Source organism: Ranitomeya variabilis, chromosome 3 (assembly GCF_051348905.1).
Source record: "Ranitomeya variabilis isolate aRanVar5 chromosome 3, aRanVar5.hap1, whole genome shotgun sequence".
Taxonomy (NCBI): domain Eukaryota; kingdom Metazoa; phylum Chordata; class Amphibia; order Anura; family Dendrobatidae; genus Ranitomeya; species Ranitomeya variabilis.
In genome coordinates this window covers 460,656,080-460,673,765 of record NC_135234.1, presented here as the reverse complement: position 1 = coordinate 460,673,765, position 17,686 = coordinate 460,656,080, and the positions used below count along the sequence as shown (strand labels likewise).

The 17,686-nt window shown below is 41.3% G+C and overlaps 1 protein-coding gene across 1 annotated transcript in view; it reads left to right on the top strand.

The window, feature by feature from the left end:
- The window catches only part of LOC143816355 (pinopsin-like), a 405,676-nt gene that overhangs the window by 162,224 nt on the left and 225,766 nt on the right, over positions 1-17,686 (top strand). Inside the window, exon 2 of the mRNA XM_077296602.1 lies at positions 9,877-10,348. Coding sequence (XP_077152717.1) covers positions 9,982-10,348 — 367 coding nt within the window. The 5' untranslated portion in view covers positions 9,877-9,981. The remainder of the gene's footprint in view (positions 1-9,876; positions 10,349-17,686) is intronic.

Below are 17,686 nucleotides of genomic sequence, written 5' to 3'. Positions count from 1 at the left end.
AACTGCCCAGACAGCCTATAAGGCTTGTATAGTGAAGCACATTTAAGTTAATCCACCATGAATTTGAGCAAAACCACAATGTGTTATATGGCACCTAAGCTTTAAATACTAACAATATCGTCAGGTGTTATTGTTCAGATATATGTACCGCACTTAAAACCAGTCATTGGTTTGGAGGCAGTCTTTACATTATGAAATTGTATATGTTGATTGATGAAATGTTTTATCTCTTTTTGCTATAAATAAATTATATATTTTGAACTGAACATTCTGTGGCCTGTTTTAATTATTCAGGAGGCCCCGTTTGGTGTACCATTCAGTTGAATGTGTTCTGTGTAAATTTCATTTTTTTGGACTAATATGTATAAACAATCAAAATCAAATAAAATATAATAAAAAATTACAAGGTCACCAGTCACGCTGTATGACCAAGGAGAGCAAAAGTAGTATTCAAAAGTAAATAATTATACCAAGGTGAGAAAATCCCATTTACATAGTATCACCATATGGTTTCACCTCTTATAAAACACCTGGTAAATACTTAAATACATACAATTAGAACAAAGTAAATGCCCACCAATAGTTGGTCACGACTGAAGAGTGACCTTCCCCCCTTTGGCCCCTTTCACACACCAGGTTTTTGCCGTCAGGCACCGACACAATTCGGTGAAGTTTGAAAAAAAAACAGATCCAGCAAAAGTTGCTGCCGGATCCGTTTTTTTCTCATTGACTTGTATTAGACCCGGATTGTGACGGATGGCCTCACGTTTCATCCGTTTTTTGCCGGATCCGTCAAAAACGTGTTTTCCGGTGGCTGGAGAAAACGTACAGAGGGACGTTTTTTCTGTCCAGCGAAAAAACGCACAGTGACGGATGCTGCGCAAAACGGATGAAATGTGTTTTGAAATGAGTGAATCCGGCTACTGATTCCATTTTTTTACATTGAGCATGCTCCGTAGCTGCATTTTCCATTCTGGAGTCTTCTCTCTCTCTCTTTCTCCCCTTCCAAAACAGGAAGTCCCAACTTTTCCCGGGTAAAAATAAAAACGTCGGATCCAGCAGAAAAACGGATCTGTCGCATCAGGTTTTCACAATTTGCAATGGATTCGTTTTTTTCAAAACTAGCCGGATTGCGCCTGACGGCTAAAAACTGATGTGTGAAACAGGCCTTTGAGAAAGCGATCACGCGAAATGCGCGTCAGGGGTTGTGGGAAGGTCACTCTTCAGTCCTGACCAACTATGGGTGAGCATTAACATTTTTCTAATTGGACGTATTGAAGTGTTTACCAGGTGTTGTTTATGAGGTGATACCATATGGTGATACTATGTAAATGGAATTTTCTCACCTTGGTATAATTATTTACATTTGAATACTACTTTTGTTCTCCTTGGTCATACAGTGTGACTGGTGACCTACTCTTAGGCTATTTTCACACTAGCGTTGTGTGACGTACGTCGCAATGTGTCATTTTGGAGAAAAAACGCATGCTGCAAAGTTGCCCGCAGGATGCGTTTTTTCTCCATAGACTTGCATTAGTGATGCTTTGCGACGTATCACGTCGCATCCGTTGTGTGACGGATGCGTCGTGCTTTGGCGGACCATCGGCACAAAAAAGTTCCATGTAATTTTTTTGGTGCGTCGCGTCTGCCATTTCTGACCGCGCATAGGCGGCCGAAACTCCGCCCCCTCCTCCCCGGACATTACAATGGGGCAGCAGATGCATTAAAAAACTGCATCCGCTGCCCCCGTTGTGCATTTATTTCACAACGTCCGTCGGTATGTCTTGTTGACGCATGTCGACGGCCCCGTTCCGACGCTAGAGTGAAAGTAGCCTTAGGCTACTTTCACACTAGCGTCGTTTGACCCACATCGCAATGCGTCATTTTGGAGAAAAAACGCATCCTGCAGGATGCGTTTTTTCTCCGTAGACTTGCATTAGTGATGCATTGCCACATGTCGCATCCGTCGTTGCGTTGTGTTTTGGCGGACCGTCGGCACAAAAAAGGTACATGTAACGTTTTTTGTGCATCGCCTCCGCCATTTTCGACCGCGCATGCACGGCTGAAACTCCGCCCCCTCCTCCCGGACTGCAGAATGGGCAGCGGATGCATTGTAAAACTGCATCCGCTGCCCACGTCTTGCAGAAATTTCACAGCATGCGTCGGTACGTCGGCCCGACGCACTGCGACGGGCCCGTACTGACGCTAGTGTGAAAGTAGCCTTAGTTTACCGGTTTTGTCTCCTCCTTTCCTGCTCCACTTGGAATTTTTTATTATGTTTTATGTGATTTTGATTGTCTGTGTAATTATTTAATAAAGGTTATGTTTTATTTATTTATTGGTGTCACTGGTACTCTTTTTGTTTGTTTTCAATATGCTTTGTTTAGGAGTATTGCACCAGTTTATGTACTCTAGTGCTTTAACCCCTTAACGACCGCCGATACGCCTTTTAACGGCGGCCGCTAAGGGTACTTAAACCACAGCGCCGTTAATTAACGGCGCTGTGGAAAAAGTGAATAGCGCCCCCCAGAGTCGCATTTTCTCTGGGGTCTCGGTTGCCGAGGGTAGCCGAGACCCCAGAGAACATGATTCGGGGGGTTTTTACCGACCCCCGAGTTGCGATCGCCGGTAATTAACCGTTTACCGGCGGTCGCAACAAAAAAAAAAACGCGATTTGCCGTTTAATTTCTCTGTCCTCCGATGTGATCGCACATCGGAGGACAGAGAAATGTGGTCCCCGATGGCCCCCAATAGCCCCCCGATACTTACCTACCTCCCCCGGTGCTCCTCGTGGCTCCCGATGGGCGCCGCCATCTTTTTTCCGGGAAAAAATGGTGGGCGCACGCGCAGTGCGCCCGCCACCCGGCACCCGGAAGTTCTTTGGGGTCTCGGCTGCCGGGGGTAGCCGAGACCCCAAAGAACATGATCGGGGTCGGTTTGCACCGACCCCTGTTTTGCGATCGCCGGTAATTAACAGTTTACCGGCGACCGCAAAAAAAAAAAAAAGCGATCTGTAATTCTCTGTCCTCTGATGTGATCGCACATCAGAGGACAGAGAAATAGGGGGATTCGGGGACCCTAACATACTCACCCGGTGTCCCTGGGTCCTCTTCTGTCTCCTCCTGCCGGCCGGCTTTTTCCTTATGGCGGGCGCATGCGCAGTGCGCCCGCCATCTGCTGCCATCTGCTGGCCGGCAGGAGAGACGAGTTGGGGCTAAAATTAGGGTTAGGGTTAGGGTTAGAGTTAGGGTTAGGGTTAGGGCTAGGGTTAGGGTTAGGGTTAGAGTTAGGGTTAGGGTTAGGGTTGGGGCTAAATTTAGGGTTAGGGTTAGGGCTGGGGTTAGGGCTAGAGTTAGGGCTAGGGTTAGGGTTAGGGCTAAATTTAGGGATAGGGTTAGGGCTAGGGTTAGGGCTAGGGTTAGGCTACTTTCACACTAGCGTTTTTTGGCTTCCGTTGCAATGCGTCGTTGGAGAAAAAACGCATCCTGCAAAAGTGCAGGATGCGTTTTTTCTCCATTGGCTTGCATTAGCGACGCATTGCGACGGATTGGCACACGTTGCATCCGTCGTGCGACGGATGCGTCGTGCTTTGGCGGACCGTCGGCACAAAAAACGCTACATGTAACTTTTTTGTGCGACGTGTCCGCCATTTCCGACCGCGCATGCACGGCCGGAACTCCGCCCCCGCCTCCCCGCACCTAACAATGGGGCAGCGGATGCGTTGAAAAAACAGCATCCGCTGCACCCGTTGTGCGGTGCTTACAACGCTAGCGTCGGTATGTCGGCCCGACACACTGCGATGGGCCGAGTACGATGCTAGTGTGAAAGTAGCTTTAGGCTTCTTTCACACTTGCGTTGGTACGGGGCGGTCGCAATGCGTCGGCCCGACGTACCGACACACATTGTGAAAATTGTGCACGACGTGGGCAGCGGATGCAGTTTTTCAACGCATCCGCTGCCCAGTCTATGTCCTGGGGAGGAGGGGGCAGAGTTACGGCCACGCATGCGCGGAAATGGCGGATGCGACGTACAAAAAAAAGGTTACATTGAACTCTTTTTGTGACGACGGGGCTAAAGTTATGGTTAGGGTTGGGGCTAAAGTTAGGGTTAGGGTTGGGGCTAAAGTTAGGGTTAGAGTTGGGATTAGGGTTAGGGGTGTGTTGGATTTAGGGTTTTGATTAGGGTTATGGTTAGGGTTGAGATTAGGGCTGTTTTGGGGTTAGGGTTGTGATTATCATTAGGGTTGTGATTAGGATTATGGATCGGGTTGAGATTAGGGTTAGGGGTGTGTTGGAGTTAGGGTTGGAGTTATAATTTGGGGGTTTCCACTGTTTAGGTACATCAGGGGGTCTCCAAACACGACAGCCAATTTTGCGCTAAAAAAGTCAAATGGTGCTCCCTCCCTTCTGAGCTCTGCCGTGTGCCCAAACAGTGGTTTACCCCCACATATGGGGCATCAGCGTACTCGGAATAAATTGGACAACAACTTTTGGGGTCCAATTTCTCCTGTTACCCTTGTGAAAATAAAAACTTGGGGGCTAAAAATCTTTTTTGTGGGAAAAAAAATATTTTTTTATTTTCGCTACTCTGCATTATAAACTTCTGTGAAGCACTTGAGCATTCAAAGTTCTCACCACATATCTAGATAAGTTCCTTAGGGGGTCTAGTTTCCAAAATTTGGTCACTTTTGGGGGTTTCTACTGTTTAGGTACATCAGGGGCTCTGCAAACATAACATAACACCCACAGACAATTCTATCAAAGTCTGAATTCCAAAATGGCGCTCCTTCTCTTCCGAGCTCTGCCGTGTGCCAAAACAGTGGTTTACCCCCACATATGGGGTACCAGCATACTCAGGACAAATTGGACAACAACTTTTGGGGTCCAATTTCTCTTGTTACCCTTGTGAAAATAAAAATTTGGGGGCTAAAAAATATTTTTTGTGGGAAAAAAAAATATTTTTTATTTTCACTACTCTGCATTATAAACTTCTGTGAAGCACTTGGGCATTCAAAGTTCTCACCACATATCTAGATAAGTTCCTTGGGGGTCTAGTTTTCAAAATGGGGTCACTTGTGGGGGGTTTCTACTGTTTAGGCACATCAGGGGCTCTCCAAACGCGACATGGCGTCCGATCTCAATTCCAGTCAATTTTGCATTGAAAAGTCAAATGGCGCTCCTTTGCTTCCGAGCTCAGCCATGCGCCCAAACAGTGGTTTATCCCCATATATGGGGTGTCGGTGTACTCAAGACAAATTGTACAACAACTTCTGGGGTCCATTTTCTCCTGTTACCCTTGGTAAAATAAAAATTTGGAGGCAAAAAGATCATTTTTGTAGAAAAAATTCGATTTTTTTATTTTCACAGCTCTACATTATAAACTTCTGTGAAGCACCTGGGGGTTTAAAGTGCTCACCACACATCTAGATAAGTTCCTTAAGGGGTCTAGTTTCCAAAATGGTGTCATTTGTGGGGGGTCTCCACTGTTTAGGCACATCAGCGGCTCTCCAAACGTGACATGGCGTCCGATCTCAATTCCAGCCAATTCTACATTGAAAAAGTAAAACGACACTCCTTCTCTTCCAAGCTCTGCGGTGCGCTCAAACAGTGGTTTAACCCCACATATGGGGTATCGACGTACTCAGGAGAAATTGCACAACAACTTTTGTGGTCTAATTTCTCCTGTTACCCTTGTGACAATAAAAATTTGGGGACAAAAAGATAATTTTTGTAGAAAAAATGTGATTTTTTATTTTCACGGCTCTACGTTATAAACTTCTGTGAAGCACTTGGGGGTTCAAAGTGCTCACCACACATCTAGATAAGTTCCTTAAGGGGTCTAGTTTCCAAAATGGTATCACTTGTGGGGGGTTTCCACTGTTAAGGCACATCAGGGGCTCTCCAAACGCGACATGGCATCCGATCTCAATTCCAGCCAATTCTGCATTGAAAAAGTCAAACGGTGCTCCTTCACTTCCAAGCTCTGCGGTGCGCCCAAACAGTGGTTTACCTCCACATATGGGGTATCGACGTACTCAGGAGAAATTGCACAACAACTTTTGTGGTCTAATTTCTCCTGCTACCCTTGTGAAAATAAGAATTTGTGGGCGAAAAGATCATTTTTGTGAAAACAAATGCGATTTTTTATTTTCACGGCTCTACGTTATAAACTTCTGTGAAGCACTTGGGGGTTCAAAGTGCTCACCACACATCTAGATAAGTTCCTTAAGGGGTCTAGTTTCCAAAATGGTGTCACTTGTGGGGGGTTTCCACTGTTTAGGCACATTAGGGGCTCTCCAAACGCGACATGGCGTCCAATCTCAATTCCAGCCAATTCTGCATTGAAACAGTCAAACGGTGCTCCTTCACTTCCAAGCTCTGCGGTGCGCCCAAACAGTGGTTTACCTCCACATATGGGGTATCGGCGTACTCAGGAAAAATTGCACAACAAAATTTGTTGTTAAATTTCTGTTTTTACACTTGTAAAAATTAAAAAAAATGGTTCTGAAGTAAAATGTTTGCAAAAAAAAGTTAAATGTTCATTTTTTTCTTCCACATTGTTTCAGTTCCTGTGAAGTACGTAAAGGGTTAATAAACTTCTTGAATGTGGTTTTGAGCAGCTTGAGGGGTGTAGTTTTTAGAATGGTGTCACACTTGGTTATTTTCTATCATATAGACCCCTCAAAATGACTTCAAAGGTCATGTGGTCCCTAAAAAAAACATGTTGTTGTAAAAATGAGAAATTGCTGGTCAACTTTTAACCCTTATAACTCCCAAACAAAAAAAAAATTGTTTCCAAAATTGTGCTGATGTAAAGTAGACATGTGGGAAATGTTATTTATGAACTATTTTTTGTGACATATCTCTCTGATTTAAGGGCATAAAAATACAAAGTTTGAAAGTTGCAAAATTTTAAAAATTTTCGCCATATTTCCATTTTTTTCATAAATAATCGCAATTAATATCGAAGGAATGTTACCACTAATATGAAGTACAATATGTCACGAAAAAACAATCTCAGAATCAGCGGGATCCGATAAAGCGTTCCAGAGTTATAACCTCTTAAAGTGACACTGGTCAGAATTGTAAAAATTGGCTCGGTCATTAAGTACCAAATTGGCTCTGTCACTAAGGGGTTAATGGGAGAGCTTAATAATTGAACCATGCTCTTGGCCTTTGATAATAATACGTGCTTTTTGAGTTTTGTATCTGCTTGTGTTCACAAGTAGCATAAATGCTGCATTTTTCAGCTGCTTTTGATCTGTATATTTTCTGCAGGTGTCCATACCACACTACAGGATAACAATCTTCTCTGAAAATTGAGGTTTTGCTGCTTGTGCTTATGGCTTTTGTATTGTTTATGACTTTTCCATTTATTTGATGCGATATTGGTTTAGATTTCAAGCAACATTTTAACTCTTTTTGTTAGTATAGAAAAGCTTTGATTCTGCACTTAAAATGCAACTGGGTTTTTTTTACATTTTTTTTCATGCTTTGCATAGAAATTTCTAGAAGAAAAAATGCACAAAAAACACACCATTTAATAGCACCTTTAGAAGGTTCTGAACGTTTTATAAATTCACATTCACTTACTTAGGCCTTGTTCACACATAGCATAAATGCTATTTCTATTGTGTTTTCTGTGCAGAAATTCTGCTTTGTTTAGCTGTCCAAGCGTAAAAACTCTGCTCACTGTGCGTCTAAGGGCTCATACTCACTCGCCAGCAACTCGGATGAGTCTCGCACGGCAACACCTGGCGCTGCTGCCAGCACTCAGGAGTGGAGCATGCGGCTGCATGTATTCCTATGCGGCCGTACGCTCCGATCTGAGTGCCGGCAGCAGTGCCGGGTTTTAACATGCAAGACTCATCCGAGTTGCTCGCAAGTGAGTATGAGCCCTAAAGACGAAGCTGAACTGAGCAGTTTTGGTGTTTTTTTATAGGCTTTAATTAGGAACCTGAAAAAAATTAATGCAAGAAATGAAATTGCTTTTCAAATTATATAATCAAAGCACAGGTGGAATTCATTTTGGGGTACACCTTACTACGATACTTGAAAATATTACATGTTCGTATTTATTAAACTGTGACTGCTATTGCTCTATGCTGGCCTGCATGACTGAAAACTGGCAGACTAAAATTAAAGTAAAAAAAAGAAAAAAAAAGTTTAAAAAATATGATAATTCAAATCACTCCACTTTTTATCTCAATTAAAAATAAAAATAAACATAGTTTATATCATTATGTAAAAAAAAAGTTCAATATATCAATTTATAAAATGATTTGAACTGTATGATAAACACCAAAAAAAAGATCCAAATGCCAAATTAGCTAATTTTTAGTTGCCACATTTCCCCAAAAACATTAAAAAGTAATTCAAATGTCATTTGTATTTGTACCCCAAAAATATCAAAGACATTAGCTCAGGGTATGTAAAATAAGTTCTTATCCAGCTCCTTTAACATAAAAATAAATAAGTTACTGGTCTCAGAAAATGGTGAAACAAACATCTTTTATTGTATTACAAATTCCAAAATTTGTTTTCGGTACTAAACTAAAATAATAAAAAAAGTGGAAAAATATTTAGAATTGAGAGTCCTCAGTGGTTGATACCTTTTAATGGCTAACTGAAAAGATGGTAACAAATTGCAAGCTTTCGAGACTACACAGGTCTCTTCATCAGGCATAGACTAATACAAATTCTGAAGAATCACATATTTATGCACAACATAGCACAGAAAAAAAAAACATGGATAAGACAGGTGACATGATGCAGAATTACCATGAGTGCTAAACAGTTATATCCATAGGACTCTCAATTCTAAATATTTTTCTATCTACTGGCTAACACGGTACCAAAGTGATAAGTGTGTTATTGCTGTTTTCATACTGACCTGAAGAATAAAGTTGCTAAGTAATTTTTACTGCACAATGAACACCATAAAACCAAAACTATGGTGGAATAACACCACACTTGGATTTTAATGGTGGGAGCGCGGTTGGGCTACATGGCAGCAGGCCGAGTTCTAGGCACTTGTCCTCTAGTGATAATCTAGTGCTGATAGAGCAGCGATTTTATAAAAACTATTGTGCTAGATGTGAAATCACACTTTTCTTTGCTGTGGTATCCCATAACTGCTTTATCTGTGTTAAATAAATGGTAATGATTCATGCTGTGTAAACCACTGCCAACATGAATCTCAGCCAAATATGTTATTGTCTTAATGGGCATACTTTATCTGCTGTAAGCAGAATAAATTACAATGCTTTTTTTAAATCCACATGTCAATTTATGTTGCGTGTATGCTGAGGTGCATGCTTGGAATTTCCTCGTAGAATTGCAAAAAATTACGCATGTAAAAAATGCATGTGCATTTTTAGTATTTTTCAACTGCAAAAATACTAAAAACGTATATTATAACTCAGGTATGACTGCATCAATAAAGCCAAATGCCAAGTATTATAAAAAACAAAGCAGCTTTATTTCAAACATGACATGCCAAATAGAAACAAAAACCACAGTGTCAAAAATGAAATAAAATGCAATGAAAAAAACACAAGTTACCTAATTTACATAAAAGCTGCAGAAATGCTGCAGAAAATCTTTACTATAAAAAAAACTCACCAAATACTCACTGTAGGAACATAGCCTAAACCTCCTATGTCTTTATACCTTACAATATATAACTTAACACACCGCTATCTTCATCTATATTTTGTAATCTCTCTGTAATTATGCATGAAGTATGAAAATTTATTTTTTTATTATTTCATCTTAAATTTGTTTAGAGAAATGTAACCAGAATATACTGTAGTCAGAAAATACTTTGATTTAAAAGTAACTTTACTAATTGTTACATTTATTTCCCCTTTTTTAGGTGACTGATTATCAAGAATAAATTAAACTAAAGGTGAACAGAAGAAACATTCCTAAACATCCTGGCTTATGGAGGCACAGACCATTATTAATAATCATATCTGCAATGATGTCTGACATATACACAAACTGGACATCGAATATCAGTTATGAAACCTCTTTGTCGTACTTGGACAACGATGAGTCACAATCCCAAGCTCCTGTGATGTCTAGGACAGGACACACAGTGGTAGCTATTTTTCTTGGATTTATCCTTGTCTTTGGCTTCCTTAATAATTTCATAGTGCTAATTCTCTTCTGCAAGTTCAAAACCCTACGAAATCCGGTCAATATGATGTTATTAAATATAAGCATCAGTGATATGCTGGTCTGCATATCTGGCACAACATTGAGCTTTACCTCTAGTATTCAAGGTCAATGGATCGGTGGAGAATATGGCTGTCAATGGTATGGCTTTGTCAATTCCTGTTTTGGTAAGGAAATTGTGTACATATTATCTGATAGTCAGATGAAACTCTCTTTACATTACATTTTTCATACACAGTATATTGGAACCCATTGACCCCATATGGTTTTTAGCCTAGGTTTTGGAAGAATCGTATTTACTATTCTTCTGAAAAACATAAGGGCTGATTTAGCATTTGAGGGTTTTTTAACTGACTTTTGTTTTTGTCTATAATATTCCTTGTCATGCTTTTGTGTCAAATTCTTCAAAATGGTGCACTCTGGTTAGTAAATTTTTTCTCAAACATAGGGATGATATTTTTTTGTCATTTTATTTTTTGGTGCCTTTTTAGAGCCAAAAAGATGTGTGATGCTTTAAAATGTCACGCGTTTGTGCTCAAGTGCAAAAAAATAAAATTAAAGTGATTTTGTACTCACGTACAGTGCTAGAGAAGATTTGTATAAAAACAAATTTTTAAACATTTTGAAAAGTTGAAAATGATGTATCAGTAGAGATGAGAGATTTTTTTTGACTGGAATTTAATTTTACTCAAATTTTACAATAATTCATATTTGCCCCATGAGGTTTTAGCAAAATGGTGGCTAGGTGGCTACCATTTTGCTGAACTGTAGAGGGCCATAAAAAGGATTAGAAAATACTTATACTCACCTTACTGCTCACACTCTGATCACTCCACTTCTCACCCATCTCCTTTCCAATTTTCATTGCATCTTCTTATCTGTGTGTTCAAGTGCTAAAATCCCTGTTGCGCACTTAAGATCAAAATGCATGTTGTGATTTTATGCACGCATGCGCAAAAGTGATCCAGCCTATCTTTAGTAGACTGGTTCACAGCATGAGCGCATAAATTCAAGACATGCACCTTCAACGTATATGAGCAGCACTCTCCCAAGCATCAACAGAGCAAGAAGTCCCAGCCTAACAAGAAAAGGTCTGAGATGTTTGAAACCTTACACGTTCAAGTGGAAAACCGTCCTGGCCCTCATGAGAACCGGAAGTCCTTGGCTAGCGTGAAGAGACCGGGAATTCAACTTTCATGGTGGTGATAAAAAAGTGTGACATAGATAGGAGATGGAGAGGAGCAAGGGGACCAGAGAGATGAGCAGTAAGATGAATATAAGCATTTTTGTTATTTTTTTACATATTATGTTTATTATTAGATTATTATTTATAAGACATGAGCTAATCAGGCAAAATTCAAATTCACCAGTTCAAGTGAATTTTCCCAGGATATTCCATTTGCATATAAGTTATTCTATGGGAACTAAATGTTACTCTGAAGTCTGCCCAGACCCCAGAGCATAATAAATGTAATATGTAAAATAAAAAAAATCCTTATACTCACCTTACCACTCACCTCTCTGGTCCTTCCACTTCTCACCGTCATCTATCAGGTCCTCGCTGCATCTTCTCATCATCATCATTCAAGCTGAAATCCCTGGGACTCTCACGTAGTGCCTGGACTTCCGGCTATGATGGAGAGGTGTGCACATCAGATGAGTGTGTTCTGCACAAGCGAATGGAAGGTCACAACTTAATGACTTCATGACATGCACTGTGGTCTTATGCATGTGCAGAACGATCCAGGGCCTCATTAGCTGTAGCTCACTTGTCAGCATAGCTGTACATACAGGTACATGATGGGGAGATGAATTCATGACAAGCCTAGATGAGGCAGGATAGCATCCCTTTATAGTATGCATGCCACTTTGGTTGTGTATGTACATCCCCTGGCTTATTTCCCAGATTTTATTACTTCCTTTTATAATCTATGACCGCTTTCCCTCAATTGACTATTTAAATGGCACAAACCCTACTATTCTGACTATATAAGGAGTAAAGGAATAAAGTATATATCTCCAAAAAGGCCATTCCAGGGTATATTTTTTATAAATAAAAGCTAAACTGTTACCTTGAAAAAAATATTAATTGCCACCTATAAACTGAAATCTACCTAAGCAAACCAAGATTAACCCCTTCATGACCTTGGGATTTTCCGTTTTCCCGTGTTCGTTTTTCACTCCCCTCCTTCCCAGAGCCATAACTTTTTTATTTTTCTGTCAATTTGGCCATGTGAGGGCTTATTTTTTGCGGGACAAGTTGTACTTTTGAATGACATCATTGGTTTTACCATATCGTGTACTAGAAAACGGGAAACAAATTCCAAGTGCGGTGAAATTGCAAAAAAAGTGCAGTCCCACACTTGTTTTTTGTTTGGCTTTTTTGCTAGGTTCACTAAATGCTAAAACTGACCTGCCATTATGATTCCTCAGGTCAGTACGAGTTCATAGACACCTAACATGACTAGGTTATTTTTCACCTAAGTGGTGAAAAAAAATTCCAAACTTTGCAAAAAAAAAAAAAAAGCACCATTTTCCGATACTCGTAGCGTCTCCATTTTTCATGATCTGGGGTCAGGTGAGGGCTTATTTTTTGCGTGCCGAGCTGGTGTTTGTAATGATACCATTTTAGTGCAGATACGTTCTTTTGATCGCCTGTTATTGCATTTTAATGCAATGTCGTGGCGACCAAAAAAACGTAATTCTAGCGTTTCGAATTTTTTTCTCGTTACGCCATTTAGCGATCAGGTTAATGCTTTTCTTTTTTTGATAGATCGGGCGATTCTGAATGCGGCGATACCAAATATGTATAGGTTTGATTTTTTTTTATTGATTTATTTTGATTGGGGCGAAAGGGGGGTGATTTAAACTTTTATATTTTTTTTTATTTTTTTCACATTTTTTTTTACTTTTTTTTTAACTTTTGCCATGCTTCAATAGCCTCCATGGGAGGCTAGAAGCAGGCACAGCGCGATCGGCTCTGCTACATAACAGCGATCATCAGATCGCTGCTATGTAGCAGAAAATCAGGTGTGCTGTGAGCGCCGACCACAGGGTGGCGCTCACAGCTGCCGGAGATCAGTAACCATAGAGGTCTCAAGGACCTCTATGGTTACCATTCTAAAGCATCGCCGACCTCCGATCATGTGACGGGGGTCGGCGATGACGTCATTTCCGGCCGCCCGGCCAGATGCGGTAGTTAAATGCCGCTGTCTGCGTTTGACAGCGGCATTTAACTAGTTAATAGGCATGGGCAGATCGCGATTCTGCCCGCGCCTATTGCGGGCACATGTCAGCTGTTCATAACAGCTGACATGTCCCGGCTTTGATGCGGGGAGCTGACCTCGGACGTACTATCCCGTCCGAGATCAGTAAGGGGTTAAAGGGGATATCCAGGACTTTACAAAAAAACAAAGACATGTACCTAAGCACTAACAAGCAGGTAGTTGCAGCTTACCGCCTGTTGTGCATGGCTGCGAACTTCCCTGGCACAAAGCGGTCACAGACACTGCTGCCGGGAATTCAGAAACCTCAGCTGTTGTCACGTCTGCAGAGCGGAGACTTATTTTCCGGTCCTCTCTATAAATGGGGCGGTACTTCCAACATCATTCTGATTGACAGCCAGATTCTCACTGCCTAATTGGGGGAGGCAGCTGTCAATCAGAATGACCTTGGAAGTCCCACCCCATCCAGTTAGCAGAGGCAGCTGAATCCTCAGCAGGAGCAATCTCTGACCGTTGTGTGTCAGGGAAGATCATTGCTGTGTACGACAGGTGGGTAAGTTGCAATTACCTGCCTGTTAGTGCTCAGATAAGATACATTTAATGTTTTTTGTAAATTCCCGGATATAACCTTTAAACACATGACATATTCCCTTTAAAGGTTTCTGCTGAGCCTTATTGCCTTCTCGTACTGCTCTTCTACCTTCACTGACATGTGTACTTGATCAGATAAGCAATTACTTTAATTGGATCAGCTCTAACTTGGGGACCTGACAGACATCAGATGGTGAGTATGTACGGTTTGTTTTTTTTAACTTTTACGCTGGTAACCACGGTAAACATCGGGTTACTAAGCGCGGCCCTGCGCTTAGTAACCCGATGTTTACCCTGGTTACCAGCGAACCTCGGCATCGCTCCAGCGCCGTGATTGCAAAGTATGACCGCAGTCTACGACGCTGGAGCGATACTCATACGACGCTGCGACGTCACGGATCGTGCCGTCGTAGCGACGAAAATTGCACGGTGTGACAGTACCCTAATCCTCACAAATTACAGCAATGAAAGTCAGCCTAATTTTTGGAAATAGCAATTGCCATTTTTGCCCTTAGATCTTCACAGATGTGAGAGAGAATGACATATATACTTTCTAAATTGCCCTACTGCTTCTACCACGACCCGAACCCAGACCTCATTCAGATGAATGGGGGGCTCCGATCATGTTGATGACAGTGCGGCAAACACCACTTCTGATCGGTGGTGAAATCATCCCTGCCGGTCAAAAAGCCGTGGTTCCCACGCTGTCAAAAGACAGCATGAGCCAGCAGCTGTAAAATTTACCTCCGGTCACTGGAGTCAGCTGATGGAACAACTGCTTCCATCGTCCGACACCTGCTGCCGCTAATAACATTGAGAGCAGGAGCGGATGATGGGAGTATTCATTAGCCGGATTTTCATCCTTTCTTCCTTGGAACATTCTTCCAGTTCTGTGAGATTCTTGGATGGTCTTTTATGCACTGCTAGTTTGAGATCTAGCCACAGATTTTCAATAATATTCAGATCAGGGGACTGTGAGGGCCATTGTAAAACCTTCAGCTAGTGCCTTTTGGGATAGTCTATTGTGGATTTTGACATTTGACATTTTGACATATGTTTAGGATCATTACCCATCTGTAGAAGCCATCTTCGTTTCAACTTCCACTTTTTTACAGATGGTGTTATGCTTGCATCAAGCATCAATTTGTTGAAATTTCATTGAATCCATTCTTTCTTTTACCCTTTAAATGTTTCCTGTGCCATTGGCTGCAACACAACCCCAAAGCATGATTGATACCCACCCATAGTTAATGGTTGGCGACATGTTCTTTTCCTGGAATTTTGTGACCTCTTTTCTCAACACATAGCTTGGATCATTGTAGCCAAAGAGTTCTGTTTTCACCTCATCAGCATTTGCAAAATGTATCAGGTTTGTTTAGATGTTATTTTGCATACTTCTGACGCTGAATTTTAGGGTAAGGACGCAGGAGAGCTTTTCTTTGCATGATTCTTCCATGAAGGCCATATTTGTGCATGTGTCTCTGAGCAGTAGAACAATGTACCAGAACTCCATAGTCTGCTAATCATTCTGAAGGTCTTTTGCAGTCAAGCGGGAATTCTGTTTTGCCTCTCTAGCAATCCTACGAGCAGCTCTCATTGAAATTTTCCTTGGTCTTCCAGAACTTATCTTGATCTCCATTGTTCCTTTTAACTGCCATTTCTTGATTACTTTTCTAACTGAGAAAAGAGGAACTTGAAAGCGCTTTGCTATATTCTTATAGACTTCTCCTGCTTTATGTACCTCCACCATTATCATTTTCAGAGTGGTAGTCAGCTACTTAAACGAACCCATGGCTGCTGTTTTTTGGCACAAGATTAGAGAAGGCTGGGTTTTTATAAAGCTGGGAAATTTTCATCACCTGGCTTTTCCTAATGGTGACAGTGAACAAGCTATATCTGAGCATACTAGTCTCCAAGAGTGCCCACATTTTGCATAGGCAAATTTTCCTTTTCTAATTTTTATAATGTAGAAAATGTATGTACAGTGGGGGAAATAAGTATTTGATCCCTTGATGATTTTGTAAGTTTGCCCACTGACCAAGACATGAACAGTCTATAATTTTAAGGGTAGGTTAATTTTAACTTTGAGAGATAGAATATCAAAAATAAAATCCAGAAAATCACATTGTATAAATTATATACATTTATTTGCATTTTGCAGTGAGAAATAAGTATTTGATCCCCTACTAACCATTAAGAGGTCTGGCTCCTACAGACCAGTTAGACACTCCTAATCAACGTATTACCTGCATTAAAGACAACTGTGTAACATAGTCACCTTTATAAAAGACTCCTGTCCACAGACTCAATCAATCAGACTCTGACCCAGAGGTGTCAAACTGCATTCCTCGAGGGCCACCAACAGGTCATGTTTTCAGGATTTCCTTAGCATTCCACAAGGTGCTGGAATTATTCTATGCAGGTGATTAAATTATCACCTGTGCAATACAAGGAAATCCTGAAAACATGACCTGTTGGCGGCCCTCGAGGAATGCAGTTTGACACCTCTGCACCCTTACTACATGGGCAAGACCAGAGGTCCTTATAAGGATGTCAGGGACAAGATCATAGACCTGCACAAAGGTGGAATGGGCTACAAAACCATAACTAAGATGCTGGATGAGAAGGAGACAACTGTTGGTGCAATAGTAATAAAATGGAAGAAACACAAAATGACTGTCAATGGACATCGATCTGAGACACTATGCAAAATCTCACTTTGAGGGGTATCATTGGATTATTTGATCATGAAGAAGGTGAGAGATCAGCCTAAAACTACATGGGGAGAACTTGTTAATGTTCTCAAGGCAGCTAGGACCACAGTCACCAAGAAAACCATTGGTAACATATTACACCTTAAAGGTTTAAAATCCTGCAGTGCACCTGTTTATTGGGCTCTCCATGCATGTGTTGTGACTGTCACATGCAACTGTGGCGCCAAACAGCTGATTAACGGGAGCGCTCCAGGTATCCAGGTTCCCGATGCAGCTAATCAGTACGCGCTATAGCTATTCAGATAAGGACTTATCCAAAGCTATTCACTCATCCCTAAATATAATGCAACCCCAATGGTCCACTATACATTATAATGTACCTCGCATGGGCCTCTATACAATATAATGCACTTGCCATGGTCCTCCATATAATGTAATTCACCCCTATGGTCCTCTATACAATACAATGCACCTCAATGGTCTTCCATACAATATAATGCACCCCCATGGTCCTCCATACAATACAGTGCACTCCCCATGGTCCTCCATATAATATAATGCATCACCATATTCCTCTATACAATATAATGCACTCACCATGGTCCTTCATACAATATAATGCACCCTACATGGTCTTCCATACAACATAATGCACCCCCTATGGTTCTCCATACAATATAATGGACTCCTCGTGGTCCTCCATACAATATAATGCACTCCCATGGTCCTCCATACAATATAATGCACCCCCATGGTCCTCCATACAATATAATGCACCCCTTGATACTCCTTACATTATTATACACCCGCCATGGTCCTCCATACAATATAATGAACCCCCCATGGTTCTCCATGCAATATAATGCACCTCTATGGTCCTCCATACAATATAATGTGCTTCCATTGTTTTCCATATAATATAATGTACTCCTCATGACCCTCCATAGAATATAATGCACAACATGATACTCCCTAC